General features: G+C 42.3%; 1 protein-coding gene across 5 annotated transcripts in view; it reads left to right on the top strand.

Annotated features, from left to right (window-relative positions):
* BCAP29 (B cell receptor associated protein 29) overlaps window positions 1-16,620 on the top strand; it is a 59,598-nt gene that overhangs the window by 1,221 nt on the left and 41,757 nt on the right. For 4 of the 5 annotated variants that reach the window (XM_038390601.1, XM_038390607.2, XM_038390592.2 and 1 more), the window contains exons 2-4: window positions 132-239; window positions 12,716-12,816; window positions 15,766-15,916. In XM_038390601.1, the coding sequence (XP_038246529.1) occupies window positions 132-239; window positions 12,716-12,816; window positions 15,766-15,916 (360 nt within the window). Of the gene's footprint in view, window positions 1-128; window positions 240-12,715; window positions 12,817-15,765; window positions 15,917-16,620 lie in introns of all 5 variants that reach the window. The other variant, XM_043496980.1, reaches the window with a different exon arrangement.

Below are 16,620 nucleotides of genomic sequence, written 5' to 3'. Positions count from 1 at the left end.
ACTAATAATTAATTAATTAAGAACTAACTTGAAATGGGGAAGCTTGGCTCAGCCTGAGCTCTGCTCGCTGCGGGATTTATCCTGCGTGCCTCAAAGCCAACTTGCAGTGACTGCTCTGTCCTCCCCTGCAGGCCGTCCAGGGAGAAGATGACTTTTCAGTGGACTGCAGTTGCAACCTTTCTGTATACTGAAATAGGAGTGATTTTCCTCCTCTGTGTACCGTTTATTTCTCCACTAAGGTAGGGATCTTACTGTACACTAAATGGCCTTGTCTTAAGACATCTTATAAGGTTTTTATTTACATATTGCTGTTGCTAACATTGTGGTTCAAGTATATTTTCACTACCACATTTGGGGCTGGTCCAGAACTGAATTCAATAGGAGCTACTTGGTGCTTAGCGCTCTTGAACATCAGGCTACTTATTTAGGTGCCTAAACCCACACCAAGGAGCTTAACTTTAGGCATCTATTTTTTAAAATCTTGGCCAGAATCATTTTTTTTTCTGCACCAGTTGCTAATAATTATTTATTTCTAGTCATTATTCTAGTGTGCCCTCCTCTCTCACTCTCTGTTTCAATAAGAGGAAAGTCAATCCATTAATTTTATTTTCTGAATGGTCAGTTAGAGGAGAATGTATGGCTTCTTTTCATACTAAGTTATTAGTGGATAAATAGGTAGCAGCCTTTTTTCAGAGGACTCTAAATTATCAAAGGTGAATCAGTAGCTATTTTTCCTGGTGTGGCCTTGCACCAGGCATTGGGAATGGAAGGAAATATAAAGCAGTCCTGCTTTTCTGTGTAGGCTAGGTGCAATTTGTGAAGATTCTTCCAAAAGTGCAGAATTCTCCTGCTTGATGTATGGAATTTAACAAAGCAGTAAGAGAGGCACCTATAAGCTTATATGAGAACCAAAAAAATTGGTGTTAGTCCAGAACACGCCAATACACAAGTGTTTTAAACTCAATTCCCCAACCTTTAGTAAGGGGAAGAAGCTGAAAAGAAAGTAAACCAGCTACCATCTCTTTTATGCAAAGTACTGCCTTCCTTACCTAATTTTCTTATACAACTTTCTCTCATACCACTGCTTACCTTTGATCACGTAAATTTATTTTTTCCCTGTGTGGGGAGGGCCCTGTTAGCTCCAAAAATGTTGCTAGAGGATTAACCATAACATTTTGTAGAAAACTTACTATTGCCTCAGAATATAACATAATCTTCTATGAAATATGTTATTTTCTGCGGCCTAAGACACCAGTTCATATCATCAGAATGAAGAAGGTAACTTTTCCCGCTAATTAATCTGTGGACTTCTTATAGTAACCTGAGCAGGAGATGACTTTCCCTGTCCTATTTTTTAAAATGAATTCCACACACTGTAGAGTCAAAACTCAACCACCTTCCTGGGGTTTGTGCTTGTCATCTTATTGTTAGTTTCTGTATTAACAAAGTTCAGCTCCCTAGAGAGCCAATCCTCCACCTGCTTAACAACACTTCCACACAGCATTCTGTTGCTGCTGCTATGTATACATCCACTATTAGTTGATACTTCAGAGTGGAATGGGACATCCCATTTCTCCCACACCCTCTGAAAATCTAGCATGGAGAGTTTACCCTGTATCTGATTTCCACCAGGCTGGAATGCTGAAATGGTTCTCAACCTATGTTAGACCTTACAAGTGGAAATGTGATGGGTTGGCATAAAATATATTTAGATTTTTTTTTTTATTCTAATGTCCAATCAAATTTAGAATTGTCAAAATAAGATTAATTCTAGAGGCACCATTCATGCGGTTAGAGCTGTGACATTTATTTTAGGATTTATATCTAGTGTAAGGTTTTGTATTCCCATTGCCGTTGTATTGGAATGCTTCCCTTATGATTTAAGAGAGAGAGATACTGTAGGTCCATAGTGATCTCTTCATTTTGATCTGAATTGCACTTCCTGAAATTACTCGTGACTGTAGTTATATGCTACAACTATTTTTTCCACTTGCTGCCCTGAGTATGTTAGCCACAGCCACCCAGAGGGGTTTCTTGCCAGTCCCTGAGCATTCCAACTTCCTTTTTCTTCTGCCAAAGGAAGAGATGAATCCTAAATCCATATTTCTTCACAACTCCAAGAGCTGGAAAGGCTCTCATTGGCTTCAGTCAGCTTTGGATCGGGCCCTGCAGCAGAATCTCTGAGATTCAGGCCTCACAGATTACTCACTGAGACAGCAGTGAAGTACGAGACAGATTACAATGGAAGTATGCTGGACAGGTGATTGGATTGCTGCTGACTGACTACCTAGTAGCTGGAGTGAGCCCCAACGGTATAATTTGGCAGGAAGATCAAAAACTTGGGAGTTGGAGGGAAAAGGAATCTATTCTAGGGGGCTGGGAGGAAGAGTTTCTTTTTGGATGTGAGGGGCTGGGCTAGTAGGGAAGAGCTTTCTCTGAGAGTGGTGGAAGCTTGAGGCGAAGTAAGAATCTTCCTTGAGGGGTCTCCCAGTATTTTTGTTGGATCTGTGCCTCACTTAGCCTCCATCCACCCATGCACAACTTTAGATCTGGTTCAGTTTGGATTAACGCTGTGTTCATTAGCCAGACAAGTGTTTCTCCTTTAGCATGGGTGGGTCCTGTGGCATCACGTCTGCCAACAGAAGTATTGTCATTACTGTCTGAGTTCTGGAAAACAACTGCATGTCCTGTGCTTGCTCTGTAATGGTACCATTTCAGACAGCTATATTTATTTCTAAATATATTTGTCACCGGTCACATTGTGTGGGTAGGTTTTTTTAGCAGGTTGCTGGTACCAGAGATTCAGATATTTGGGCACATACCTTTGGGAGCAGGGAGGTATGAGCCTTTGGAAGTATTGTGAAGGCAACATTCTTCACTTATGGAAAAAGAAGTGACTTGCATCATTCTGGCTGGCACAGGAACTGAATTCAGTGTCTTGGGTAAGGCTTTGAGGAGGAATGAAAGAAAAGAGGGATGTTTATTCCTTAGGCTTGGAAGACTCTCTGAAATAGTTTTGTCTCCTCTCAAATATTTTTGGGGGGAAGGTCAAATTCATTGCTTAGGCGATTAAGAAACTGTCAGGTATAGAATTGCCAGTACTATGCATGGTGGGAGGCCAGTGAGGAAGGAGTTAAAGAGATCCTGTGGGCATAGTCAGCTCAACCCAATGCCCCTGTGAGGCCCCTCAAACCTGGAGAGGAGCTCCTTCAAAGGGAGGATCCAAACACAGTACAGGATGGCACTCTTAGAGAAGCACAATGGTAACATAGATCTCCCAAACCCCTTGGAGCAGGGACTGCTTACCAACTGCTGAAGAGCTTCAGCCCCTTGGACCCTCTGGAGAGGTGGAAGGACCATCTTTACTTTTTTTTTTTAAATCAAATCACAGAGCATGCAGCTTGGGCTCCTAAGGCAGTCAAGGTTAGGAATCCTGCTCTCTTTGTAAAGATTATTTACCTTTTGCTTTCTGAGGAAAAATGAGGTGAGCCTGGAGCGTTTTGTGGGCTGCAGAACATAACATAAGAACGGCCATACTGGGTCAGACCAGTGGTCCATCTCGCCCAGTATCCTGTCTTCTGACAGTGGCCAGTGCCAGGTGCCCCAGAGGGAATGAACAGAACAGGTAATCATCAAGTGATCCATCCTGTGGCCCATTCCCAGCCTCTGGCAAACAGAGGCTGAGGACACCATCCCTGCCCATTCTGGCTAATATCTATTGATGGACCTATTCTCCATGAATTTATCTTGTTCTTTTTTGAACCCTGTTATAGCCTTGGCCTTCACAACATTCTCTGGCAAAGAGTTCCACAGGCTGAATGTGCATTGCATGAAGAAATACTTCCTTTTGTTTGTTTTAAACCTACTGCCTATTAATTTCATCTGGTTACCTAAATTCACTGTAAGCTGCCAAGCGGCCGTGCAGCAAGCTATCAAGGGCCACACAGGCGGGAAGAGGCGCCCCGCCCTGCCCCACTGGAGCTGCCGCATCTGGGGAGAGGCGCCCCGGCCCAGAGCTTCAGCAAGAGAGGGCTGGAGGGAATCCTCTCTCCCTGGGGCAGCCTGCACCTCAAACCTCTCGTCCCTAGCCCAGAGCCTGCACCCCCAGCCGGAGCCCTCACCCTCCACACCCCAACCCTCTGTATAAGCCCTGAGCTCCCTCCTGCACCCCAAAACCCCTCCTCCCTGGCCCCACCATAGAGCTCACCCCCCCCAGCCAGTGCCTGTACCCCAACCCTCTGGCCCAGCCCTGAGCCTTCTCCCGCACTCCAAACCCCTTTACTCCATCCCCTCCATGCATCACCTCCATAATAAAATTAATTCCACACATGCAGGTAAAAAATTAGAGGGTACATTGCTGGTTACCCCTAGATCTTGTGTTATAAGAAAGAGTAAATAACACTTCCTTATTTACTTTGTCCACACCAGTCATGATTTCATAAACCTCTATCATACCCCCCCGTCATCTCTTTTCCAAGCTGACTAGTCCCAGTCTTATTAATGGCTCCTCATAGAAGGTTTTCCATACCCCTAATAATTTTGTTGCCATTTTCTGTACCTTTTCCAATTCCATTATACCTTTTTTTGAGATGGGACATCTAGATCTGCACACAGTATTCAAAATGTGGGTGTACCATGGATATATATATAGAGAGGCAAGATGATATTTTCTGTCTTATTATCTACCCCTTTTCTAATGATTTCCAACATTTTACAGGATTATTTTGTTAACTTCTTTATTTGGATTGCTATTATACCCAGAAGAAAGGGGGAGCTGCCTCCCTAAGACTAACAGCTGGAGGGCTCCACTTCAGACTCTGAATAGGCAGTACAGCAATGCCTACAGCCAGAGAAGGATGTCTGAGACGAGAGGTGCCCACCCTCATCCCCAGGGGTGTCTTAGAAATACAACCTATGACATGGTGGAGAATGTGGGCATTTGCTTCCTAATCCGACACAAGTGTAAACTGTGGGAGATTGAAAGCCCATGCATGTGAGAGATAAGAGAACCCAAGCAGCATGGATCCAGAGCTTTGGTGCAAGTGGCTAACGGAGAGCCAGCAACAACAGGCAACTAAGTAACAACAGCTCCTTCAGCAGCTATTGCAACAGTGGGGTGCCCAACAACAGCTGCAGATGAGCCAACAATATCAGCTGCTGTGAGAGATGATGACCAAGCAGAAGGACCTGCAACAAAACCTGATACAATAGTGACTGATGGGCCTACAGCCTGATGGGGCAGCCGGGGTTTCAGCAGTTGGCCGTGAGCCCAGGGCCAGTGCTGCCACTGGTACATATGAAGTTGATTGAAACTGGTCCTGATGTCAAGAAAGTTTCTGTGATGTTCACTTTAGAGCAGATGGCAGTGGCCTCCCAATGACCTCCAGAACATTGGACCCTGCCCAGCACAAGCAGACTACCAAGGGCGTGACCCCGTGGCTGCACAGAATTATACACTGGTTAAGGCTGCCATCCTGGACTTTTTCTATATTAGTGAAGAGAGACACAGCTGCTGCTTGCAGTCAGAAACATATTTTTGGGGAACATGGCTATGGTGGGTGGCCCAGAAATTGAAGGACCATTTGCTAGCGGTGGTTACAGCCAGAGGAGCAAACTGGAGCTCAAGTGGATGAGTTAATACTGGTTGAGCAGATGAATAATCCCCACTGGGGGACCACTCAAGGTCTTTAACTGAGGTGATGGAAAACTTGATGGCTGTTGAGGAACCTCCAAGGATTTGGGGGAAGGACATTCTTGGGCTAGAAAACTGACCAGTCTGATGTGAAGCCCAGTCAGGAGATGTCCCTGATCAGCAGAAGATGTCAAGTATGCGCCCTTTCAATTAAGATGACACCTCCTCACCCCAACTCTGAGCAATTCACAGCAACAGGTGAGGAACGGACTAGACAAAGTGTAACCAAGGCAGTTGGTCCCTGTCCCAGCTACTGAGACTAAGTACGGATTTAAATGCCAAACACCTATAACAGGCAGGGTTGTCCTTGGTCAAGAAAATGGGCTCACACCATGACATGGCAACTTGTTTCTTGTGTGGGCAGGTAGGAACCCAAGAGAATGCTCCCTTATGGAGTAAGAGTGTGCCGAGGTATGGACAGCAGAGAATAGCATAGAAGTAAGGACCCTCCAAAATAACAGATCAGGAGGACAAAAGTGCAACGTCAGTTGGATTCAGGATGTGGCCAGACCTTGGTACAGATTCCCTTAGTCTCACCTGGGGTCCCTTTTACCCCGACCATCTTCCTCCAGTGCATAAATGGGGATGTGAAGGCCTACTTCAGAAGACTGTGTCGGCATATGGATACCCTCCCAGTGGCTATATCCTCAATTCTGGTCTACCGTGTCACTACTGGCTGGGATTGGCGGTAATTTCGGGAAATTATCCACAAGCTAGGAAAACCAGAGACCCAACCACTGACCCAGTGTCAACACCTGGGGTTGTTCCTGGACTGGTAGGACTAGCTGAGTTAAGAGAACCAGAGGATCTCTATGAGAGGAGTTTGAAGCCCACTGGACACCCATCCAGGATGCAGACAAGCAGTAGCCAGTGGATGACTGTTGCCAGATTTAGAAGCCCTGACTCGTGATGCATATTTTGTCCGTGAACCGGAGGGAGAGGGCAATCCTACACTGAGCAGGGCTTATGATCAAATTCCTGCTGTAAACGTTGAAATTTTGATGTCTGAAGCAGTGGTTCCATTTCATAATCTGTGAAGTATGACTATAGCAAGTTGAGTGCAATAAACAGACTGAGGAGGTAAAGATCCAGTTATTGGTACCTCCATTATACAACCAGGCACTCCTACAGCTAGCTCATGGCATCCTAGCTGATGGGTACTTTGGACAAGGTTTTCTCCCGGTCTATGTATTGACTCATTTCTGCTGGCCCACTGACCACCATTAGCTCAGACAATACTGGGCCTCTTGTCCATAGTACCATTTAACTACCCCAAAGAGCATTCCAAAGGCCCCTTTGATCAAAACTCCCTTAAGGCAAATCAAGACTGTGTGACGGGGCAAGGCCAGGTGGCTATAGAAAAGTAGTGGGAGATAGATGTATTAGCTCCAGGCTAAACAAATCCCAATAGGACCAGGATAAGTGAAATGGCAGCTGCTCCAGGTCAGTTAAGACACCTGGGGCCAATTAAGAACTTTCCAGAAGGCAGGGAGAAGGCTAGGTTGATTGGGACACCTGTAGCCAATCAGGGGCTGGCTGAAACTAGTTAAAAGCCTCCCAGTTAGTCAAGTGGATGTGCATGTCAGGAGCTGTGGGAGGAAGTTGTGCTGTTGGAGAGACTGAGTAGTACACACTATATCAGGCACAAGGAAGGAGGCCCTGAGGTAAGGGGGAAGTGGAGCTTGAGGAAGTGAGGGCTGCTGTGGGGGAAATAGCCCAGGGAATTGTACATGTTTCTAAAAAGTCAGCTACCATAGCTGATACTATTAGGATCCCTGGGCTGGAGCCCAGAGTAGTGGGTGGGCCCGGGCTCCCTCCCCAACCTTTGCCCCCTGATTAATCACTGAGACTGGGAGACAACAGAGACTGTACAAGGAAGTATAACTTCTCCTCACCTCCCTCACTGGCTTATGAGGAAAATGGCTCAGTAGACTGTGACCCTTGTCTCTAGAGAGAGAAGGGTTACGTGCAGGATCACAGTGAGCCTCTGAGGCCAGCGAAATCTGCCAGGAAACGCAGGACCCACGGAGGCAAGGACAGAGCTTTGTCACAACTGATACTGTAGAACTCCTAGAGTAAAGTATGGTGGGAATGAACACTTGCTTGTGATCCTGACCATCCCCATTACACTACACAAAGGCAACAGCAGTTGCCCTGGAACTTTGAGCAAGGACCCCCCCCCCCCCAAAAAAAAATACTGACCAATCAAGGGACCAGCTTTACATCCTAGTTAATGCAGGTCTTATGCTCCCTATTGAAGATCAAGTCTCCAAAGACTTATGTCTACCATCCACAAACAGATGGATTAGTTGAGAGATTCAACAAAACCCTTAAAGTGATGCTAAAAAACAATTTCTGTCCTCTGATCCCAAGCATTGGGACCAATTACCTGGTACTTCCTCCCTTCTTGTTTGTCATAAGGGAGGTACCCTAAGGTTCCACTGCATTCTCTCCCTTTGATCTGTTTATACAGGTGACAGCCTTGAGAAATATTTGACCTTCTATACGAGGGCTGGGAACACCTTGGCCAGATGATATTCAGTATGGCCAGTATGTTCTCCATGTCAGGGAGTGCCTCAAGTCTGGGAGTTTTGCTTGTGAAAACTTGTCAGGGGGGAGCGGGGAGCTTGCAAGAACAAACATAACCAGGGTACATGCCTTCCAACCTGGGTAATGAGTACTTTTGCTACTCCCTAGCATGGAATCCATAGTGCGAGCCAGATGGCAAGTGCCTTTTGAAGTGGATTTTCAGTTAGCCTTGTGGACTACAAAGTCTGCCTGCCTGGCAGGAGGGAAGAACCAGTATTTCCCATGTGAACCTGCATAAGCCCTGGAAAACCAGGGAAGGGATGTTTAATGCTTCTCACCTAACAGAACCCAAACTGGGGTTTCAAGCACTCGTTTACCAAGAGTCTGCACAAGTGTAGATGGGTGCCAGTCTCCTAAACAAAGAGCCTAGGTTTTACATCTTGTTGAGGCCTTCTGCAATGTATTCTCCACTGCACCCAGATGGAATTGACTAATACACCACAATATCAAGACAACATACCCTATGCCACAAGTGAATGAGCTGTTGGAACATTTAGGAGCTGCCAAATATCTCACTACAGTAGATTTTACAAAAGGCAGATCCTCTTCGCTGCTGAATCACAAGGAAAAACAGCCTTCCTGATACTCTTTAGGGTCTTCCACTTCCAGACGGTGCTTTTTTGGTTTGCATGGAGCAGCTGCAACATTTAATGGACAAGGTTCTCAGACCTCATCAGCAATATGCCATTGCATATTTGGACAAAATATATAGCAACAACTGAGACGATTATGTGCAGCAAGTACGAGCTGTTTTTCAGTTGCTGGGTGAGGGGAGAGGGCTCACGGCCAATCTGGCCAATCAAGAAGTTAGTTATTTGGGTTATAATGAGGGAGGAAGCCAACCTGAGCCACTGATTATCATAGTGTAGGCATTGTCAGCATGTTCCATTCTCTAAACAAAGAAAGAGGTAGGATGCTTTCTTGAGCTAGCTAGGTGATTTGTTCCTGGCTTTTACCACTATCGGGACCCCTCTGATGGATATAATAAAAGGGGTAGTCCAAAGAAAGTCCACCAGAAGGACAACTGTTTAGAAGACTTATAACATCCTGAAAAAACGGTAGTTACAAGAGCCAATTCTCTTCACTGCGTATTTTTCAAAGGAGTTCATTTTACAGTTGACTCCTCAGGTTTAGGCCTGTCACAGGAGAAAGCAGCTAAAATGCTTGTTGCCTGGACCCTCTGGAGGGATGGAGAGGCCATCTTTGCCTTTATTTTATTTTTCAAGTGCAGGACGCTCAGCCTGGGCCCCTCAGGCACTCAGGAGGTTAAGAACCCAGCCCCCTTCGCAGAGACTTTTTGCCTTCTGAAAAACAGTCGTGTGAGCCCAGACTGTCTTGTGACTTCAAGGATTATTTCGTTTACCTCTTTCGTTTTGGACTGATATTATGCCCAGAAGCAGGGGGAGGGAGAGCTTCCTTCTTAAGACTTTGCAGCCAGAGGGTTGCACTGCATGCTCCAAACTGGCATTACAGCGATGTCTACAGCCAGTGAAGGATATCTGGGATGAGAGAGAGGTCCATCCTCATCCCCAAGGAATGTCCTAACAACCTATGGCATATGCATTAAAGTGGTTGTCTGTATGTACCACCAGTCCTGGACTACTTCTTTCCTCCCCCGAGAGTCTAATAGGTCTAAGACATAGCAGCCTATGGAGAATTTCAGATCAAAGAAATTTAAGAAAGCTATGCATAACTGAAAAAGGTATTCTGGAAGTTAAACTAAACTATAGTGATAATCTGTAGAAAGAAAGCTGCTGTATGGATGTCATTACAGATTGAATGAGAATATCTGGTTTTATGATGTATGCAGATATTCACTGTGAAATTTAAAACATTAAATCCAGTTTAATTTATGCTGTAACTAGGATTTTAATTGTCTTCCCAGTTGATGAGTAATTGATTAACCCACAATACTACTAGCTCCCAGTATTCATTCAAATGTTAAACATGAGGCTTGATATATTATGGCACAAATGAGCCAGAGTATAATGGGATATATTGGGGTCTTCTTGTGTCCAGTTTATTTTGTGCTAGCTTTGAGGTTGATTTGCAGCATTCAGGTCTCTTAAAACATTATTTTGAAAGAACAAAATCCTTTTGATTTAAATTACATGTTTAATTATCTTGTTGACAAAACTGTCATGGTAATCTTGCTGGATCAAAGATGACTTTTAGCATTTGTGACAATACCTTTGGGCAGTGCTTTCAAGTTGTATTCTGCCAAGCACTTTTAGATGGTCTTGTGAGCTGAGTTTGTCACAGCAGTTAAAGCAGGTACAGTTGAAGCAGGAAGCGGTCCTATTGTTCTTGAAAGTTTCAGTTACTCAGGCCTTGTCTACACTGGCACTTTACAGCACTACAACTCTCACCCAGCGCTGGTGCCACGACTGGTGCCACAGCTAGTGGAGACATGCCCTCACTTGTCTGTTCAAGCAGCGCTCTTGTGTGCCTGTGCTTATTTGGGTTAATGGACAGATATTAAAATCCTGATAATAAGCAAAACTTCCTGTCTGGTGAGTATATTAAAAATACCAAAATACAAATATCAGGACAGATGGAACCACGCTGCCAAGTGACCCATAACAGAGGAATTGCCATATTGGATCAGATCAGTGGTCCATCTTGTCCGATTCCAGTCTCCACCAGTGGTCAGTATCAGCTGCTTTTGAGGAATCAAATGTCTGGAATAACCTGTGCACAGAAGAAGTTTCCTCCTAATCCCTTCCAAAACTTTTTTTTGGGGGGGGGGGGTGAATGAGGGGGAGGGAATGTCTACATTTATTCTGTTATAAACTGGGAAGATCACAGCATTGTGACTATAGGCAGTGAAAGGAAGTTAGTGAATTCCTACTCCTGGTGAGGAAAAAACAAGCAGATACAGGGGGTGGAGGGCATCACATTAAAGTAAACTTATTTTTATCTTGTGCTTATCTAATGTTTATGTAGCTTAATATTATAGTTGACATAGGGCAGCACTGGCAAGGCAGCTTTTCCTGAGAGGGTCTCTATCTTAAATGGTCCAGCATATAAAAATTGAGAATTTCTGCTTTTGGGATTCAACCTTTAGTCTCTCCTTTAAGAACCACAAATCTGCCTTAAATCAATTTTTTTAAATTAGCACAACTTCTGAGCATCTTCTGCATATAATGGAAATTTGTTATATTTATATGATATTTATTTGGATAATATTGCACAAAATTTTTTAAATCCTTCACCTGAGGATTGATGAAGAGATTCCTTTCCTTGAAGAGACTTCCCATTACTTTCAACAGGATTTGGATCAAGTCCTTAGTAAGATGCAAACCAACAGAACACACACAACCTAACAAAATACAAATTTTAAAAATATTGGATCATAATTATTTTCTGGTGAAACCCTTCTGGCTCAAACATTGAATAATTCTCAGATGATAAATCGCTAGTAGATTTGGGCCAAATAATTTAGTGGTGTAAATTGGCATAGCTCCTTTGAAATCAGCAGAGCTATGTCAGTTTACACCAGCAGAAAATAGGGCCTTCTGTCTTCCAGTTTCTCTCTTTCTGATTTTCAGTTCATTTAATCATTCCAGACTTCTTCTGTTGTACTCTTTGTTTTTAAAATCTGAAGATTTTGCAGATCTGTCCATTAAAGCTGAATGACTAAATAAAACAAAGCAATGACATTCATCATCTAAGACCACTGTTTTTTAAACATTTTTTGGCGGGGTGAGGGGTTTATTTCCATTTTCGAGAGAATGGCTTCCATAGTGTGCATCTTTATTCTTGACCAGAGATATTAACTTCCTCCCCTAAAATGTAAACCCAAGAGTAGGATACATCTCTTCATTTTTAAGGAAGAATGAGGTGCCCAGTGTAATGGGGAATTGCTCAATGAGGTGGAGAGGTTTTGTTGTTGTTGTTTTTTCATTGTTAAAAGATGTGACCTCTGGCAAGGAATCACTCTGGCAGAGTGAGTTACAGCCACTATTTTTTGTCAATTTATTTCATTTTAATGTGAGGATCTTATGATTTACAGATAGCTTTTTCCTAATTCACCTGAAAAGACTATTTGCAAGTAGCTAAAAATTAAATGGCATACTATGGATTATGCATTTTCCCCTGAAGTTCTCTGTTCTGTAATGGGTGTAGAGCATACAAGTAGTAAAGCTAAGTTTATAGGCAAAAGAATCTACAGTTGGAAAATAGCTAGTATAGATTTTTTTTCAATATGAATAAACACAATTTGTAACCTTTTCTATTTTGGTTTAAGAGAAGTTAAATTGGGTTGTAGGCAAAGCTGTAGTTAGCTTAACACTGTTAAATTGCAGTTGAAAGAGTTGTTACTAGATCTTGCTGATTGGTTATTATGAATTAAAAGTATTGATAAACTCTTGAATAAGGTGATCATCTTCTAATGTTTAATTTTTGGGAGATTAACACAATGCTATTTTACAGATGGCAGAAGATCTTTATGATTCCAGTATGGAATAAAATAGCAAATTATTGGAATAAGGCATTCCTAACAATAATCGTTCTACTGATTGTTTTGTTTCTTGGTAAGTAGTAAAACTTTCTTTTTTTTGTGTGTGTGTGTTGAAAATTGCTTAGGGGATACACAGGGTCCATGGGCAATAGATAAACAGGAAGAGTACAAACTTAACATGACTAGAAACATTTTTGATATTCTTTAAATTTCAGTTCAAACACTTTTTTGGTGGAGGTGCATTTAAACTTTTGTGTGCAGACTTAGTAACACATACACAATAGTACAGCATTGTGATGATGCAGGAGAACAAATGGAACTTCAGCCAGACCACTTCTTGTTGCCATCCCATCAGAAATTACAAGCCAAGTATGATTAAGATACATAAGTCATTGGATGGTAGATTTCCAAGGAATGCTTAAGTGCTTGTAGGAAGATGCTTCAGTAGGTGGCACTCTTTCTCTGGACTAAAAGAAAAGGAGGACTTGTGGCCCTTCGAGACTAACAAATTTATTTGAGCATAAGCTTTCGTGAGCTACCGCTCACTTCATCGGATGCATGCAGTGGATGCATCCGATGAAGTGAGCTGTAGCTCACGAAAGCTTATGCTAAAATAGATTTGTTAGTCTCGAAGGTATCACAAGTCCTCCTTTTCTTTTGCGGATACAGACTAACACAGCTGCTACTCTGAAACCTTTCTCTGGACTGACATTGAAATAATGTCCCAGAACGATGGGAAAAGGCAGTGTTCTGTTGGAGGTGCTTTTTCTCAGAGTAGGCATAAACTGAGTTGCTGGCCACAGCTGGTTTTGTGGGGAAAAGAACATTGGAACCTTAGAATAGCATCAGTCTAGTGAAATTTGAGTTTAGGTAATGACATTCTGCCTGGCTAAATTCATTTTACTTTCATCACAAATTACTCTGCGGGGTTTCTGTGTGCTGATGAACATCTACTGTCTTTGGTGATGGAAGTGATCCTTTTGCATGAGAAGGAGAGGCGATAAGTTAGTAAAATGCTTTGAGGTGAAAAATGTTATGTAATTCTAAATGACTTTAAACAAAGTGAAACTGACTAGATTTACTGTCTATGATGAATGAAAGAAATGCAAGAAGTAAACTGTAAAAAGAAAACTAGGCTGGAAAATGTTCTTTTTAATAAACTAACTTGTAGTAATCCAAGTACAGACATCTAAAATATAAACAATATTTAAGTGCCTATTCTAGAAGACCTCCAGAAAACTTAACTAGATATTGTGGAGAATGTCACTTCAACAGAAAAAATAGAAAATAAAATGGAAAAGTGGTGGATTTTTATTTTCCTCCCTGAGCTCCAACTGGAAAGATTGTGAGTAAATTTTGGTCAAACTTTTTGTTAAGGAAAAGCAGATTTGAGCTGAAATTAAATATGGGATATCCTTGTGAAACCGTAATACAGCTATCTTAAAGCAAGGCCTGAACATTCCCATGGCATAAAAGGATGGAAATTGCTTTGATCTTTTCAGTTTGAATACATTCAGTAGGAAGTTTAACTCCAGAACTTCTTACAAGTTTTATGTGCATGTAGAAAAATAAGGTTATTATAATGGTAGCTTGTAGTGATATGCAGATGCTTTGCTGTAAAGTGAAATGCAGCAGCAGATTAATAACACACAGTATTGATACTCCAGAGTTTTAGGACAGGAAGTGAAAGGTACCTTTACCTTGGAAGTGATATGTTAGGTAACCAGAATTTGATGCTGGAATCTATCTGGGAAACTAGGATTAATACCTTACTCTTTAAAAAAGTGGGTTTATGATGACCCCAAGTTTTGTCTCCAAAAGATGGCGAATCCAGCAGCAATCATCACGTAACACGATGATGGGGGAATTGGTTCAGAAATGCACTGGAGGGAAGAATGTGACTTGCTGAATTGCCATATCATCCCCTACACTGTCTATGTGCTCCCAGGAGGTCTCCCATTCCAATATTAATTTAGCCCAACCTGGCTTAATGCTTATGTACACTTGAGATGCCACATCAGCACAGCTGCAGTGATTTACTGTAGACACTACCTCTGATGATAGGAGGGGTTCTCCCATTGGTATCAGTAATCCACCTCCCCTAGAGGCAGCAGTAAGTCAACGGAAGAAGTCCTCCTCAACATAGCACTGTCTACAAGGGGACGTAAGTCACCTTAACTAAATCACTGAGTGTTGTGTATTTTTCACACCCCTAAGTGACGGAGCTGGGTCGATCTAATTTTCTAGTATAGACCAGCTCTTAGTTTCAGATGCTGCTGATTACAGCCAAGGCTGTTGGCCACTTAGGAAAATGTTTCGTAGGGAAAAATGGTAAACTAACTTACTTTGCCCACGCTGCATTTAGACACTATTTACAATAGTACAACTCATCTGAAAGGATTTTTTGTATACGTTAGTGAATGTGAATACATTTCATTATGTTTGATTGGGCTCCAGTAAATACTTTTTTCATAGTTACAGTGTAAAGGAAATATAAACGTTGCTTCTGTCTGATCAAATCTTAATTTGAACCATATATGCAACATCTACTTAGCAAGAGAAATCCTTAGGGAATGGGAGGGAGATCCGGTTTTGGTTTTCTCGCTGCTCGCTCAGCAATTAGAATCTGGTCTGGGTTGGCAGTGTCAGAAGTCATTACCATCTGATGGGTCTCTGCTAGTGTTTGTGGAATGATTTTTTTGCCTTGGTCCAGTTCCTAATGGGCAGGTACATATGTAAAAAGATACCATCATAGCTGGTACTATTGTATCTAGTCAGAGGACAGTGATCTAGCATGGTGACTGACCTACCTAATCACGCCACAATGATTCCTTCCGGTGGGTCAGGCACATTTCAAGAGCCGTTGAAGTTGGTACTGCCACTAAAGGGATTTTGCCTGTTCTGTGGACTTAGGAGACTGCATATATTTCTAGAGCTCTCAGTCTTATACAATAGCCTAATACACTGAGCCACAAATGCACATTAAAAAACAAGACAAAACAATTTTTGTTTTCGTTTTCAGATGCTATTAGAGAAGTGAAGAAATACTCAACTGCACATGGGACCGAAAAGGCTGCAAGTATCAACCCCAATGCCTATGATCATATTCAGATGAAACTTTTTAGGTCACAGAGAAACCTTTACATCTCTGGATTCTCTCTCTTTCTCTGGCTGTAAGTTTAAAATTTACTATTCCAATTTGTGGACGGTGTCTCTCGTACAATAAATACTGTACAAGGCAGTAACAAGAAGAACAGAAAGCTGGATGGACAGATTTATAAGAAAAGATTGAAAGAGCTAATATGGATGGCTTGGCTAAGATAGTATAATGCTAAAGGTGAAAAGGAATTACTGAATGTAATATATACAGATATAACTAGAAAAGGAAAATTTGGGGTGACTGTTAGGAGAAACATCTCAGTCAAGAGGTTATTTGGCAGCAGATATTTCCATGGGAAGTTGTAGGAGCCCAATCTTGAGACTTTAAATCTAGACTAGATAGGATAATAGAAAATGTATTTTAGGGAACAGACTTGGATTTACAGTGCGATGGGACTAGATAATCTAGTTCTTTTTCATCTCTGACTTCTATAGCTGTTGATTTCCTTCTTGAAATTTGTCAGTTTTTAGAGGGTTTTTTTTTAACTGCAGATTTGCAGTAAATAAGTTACAGCACCATTAAAATAATCCTAGTAGTCAGCATGTTGATATTGAGAACCAAGACTCAAGTCTAACTTGATTATTTCACTGAATCTCAGCAAGAGCTTGGATCCTTAGGAGCAATATTCCCAGCCTCCAAGGCAGACTGCATATGCTTGGCTATTGAGCACTTTCTGAGAGATGGCTAACCACTATATCCTTTTCAGCAGGTTTAAGT

This window comes from Dermochelys coriacea, chromosome 1, assembly GCF_009764565.3.
Source record: "Dermochelys coriacea isolate rDerCor1 chromosome 1, rDerCor1.pri.v4, whole genome shotgun sequence".
NCBI classification, from domain to species: Eukaryota; Metazoa; Chordata; order Testudines; family Dermochelyidae; genus Dermochelys; species Dermochelys coriacea.
Note: the sequence above shows the minus strand (reverse complement) of the source record. Positions and strands in the feature narration are given on the sequence as shown.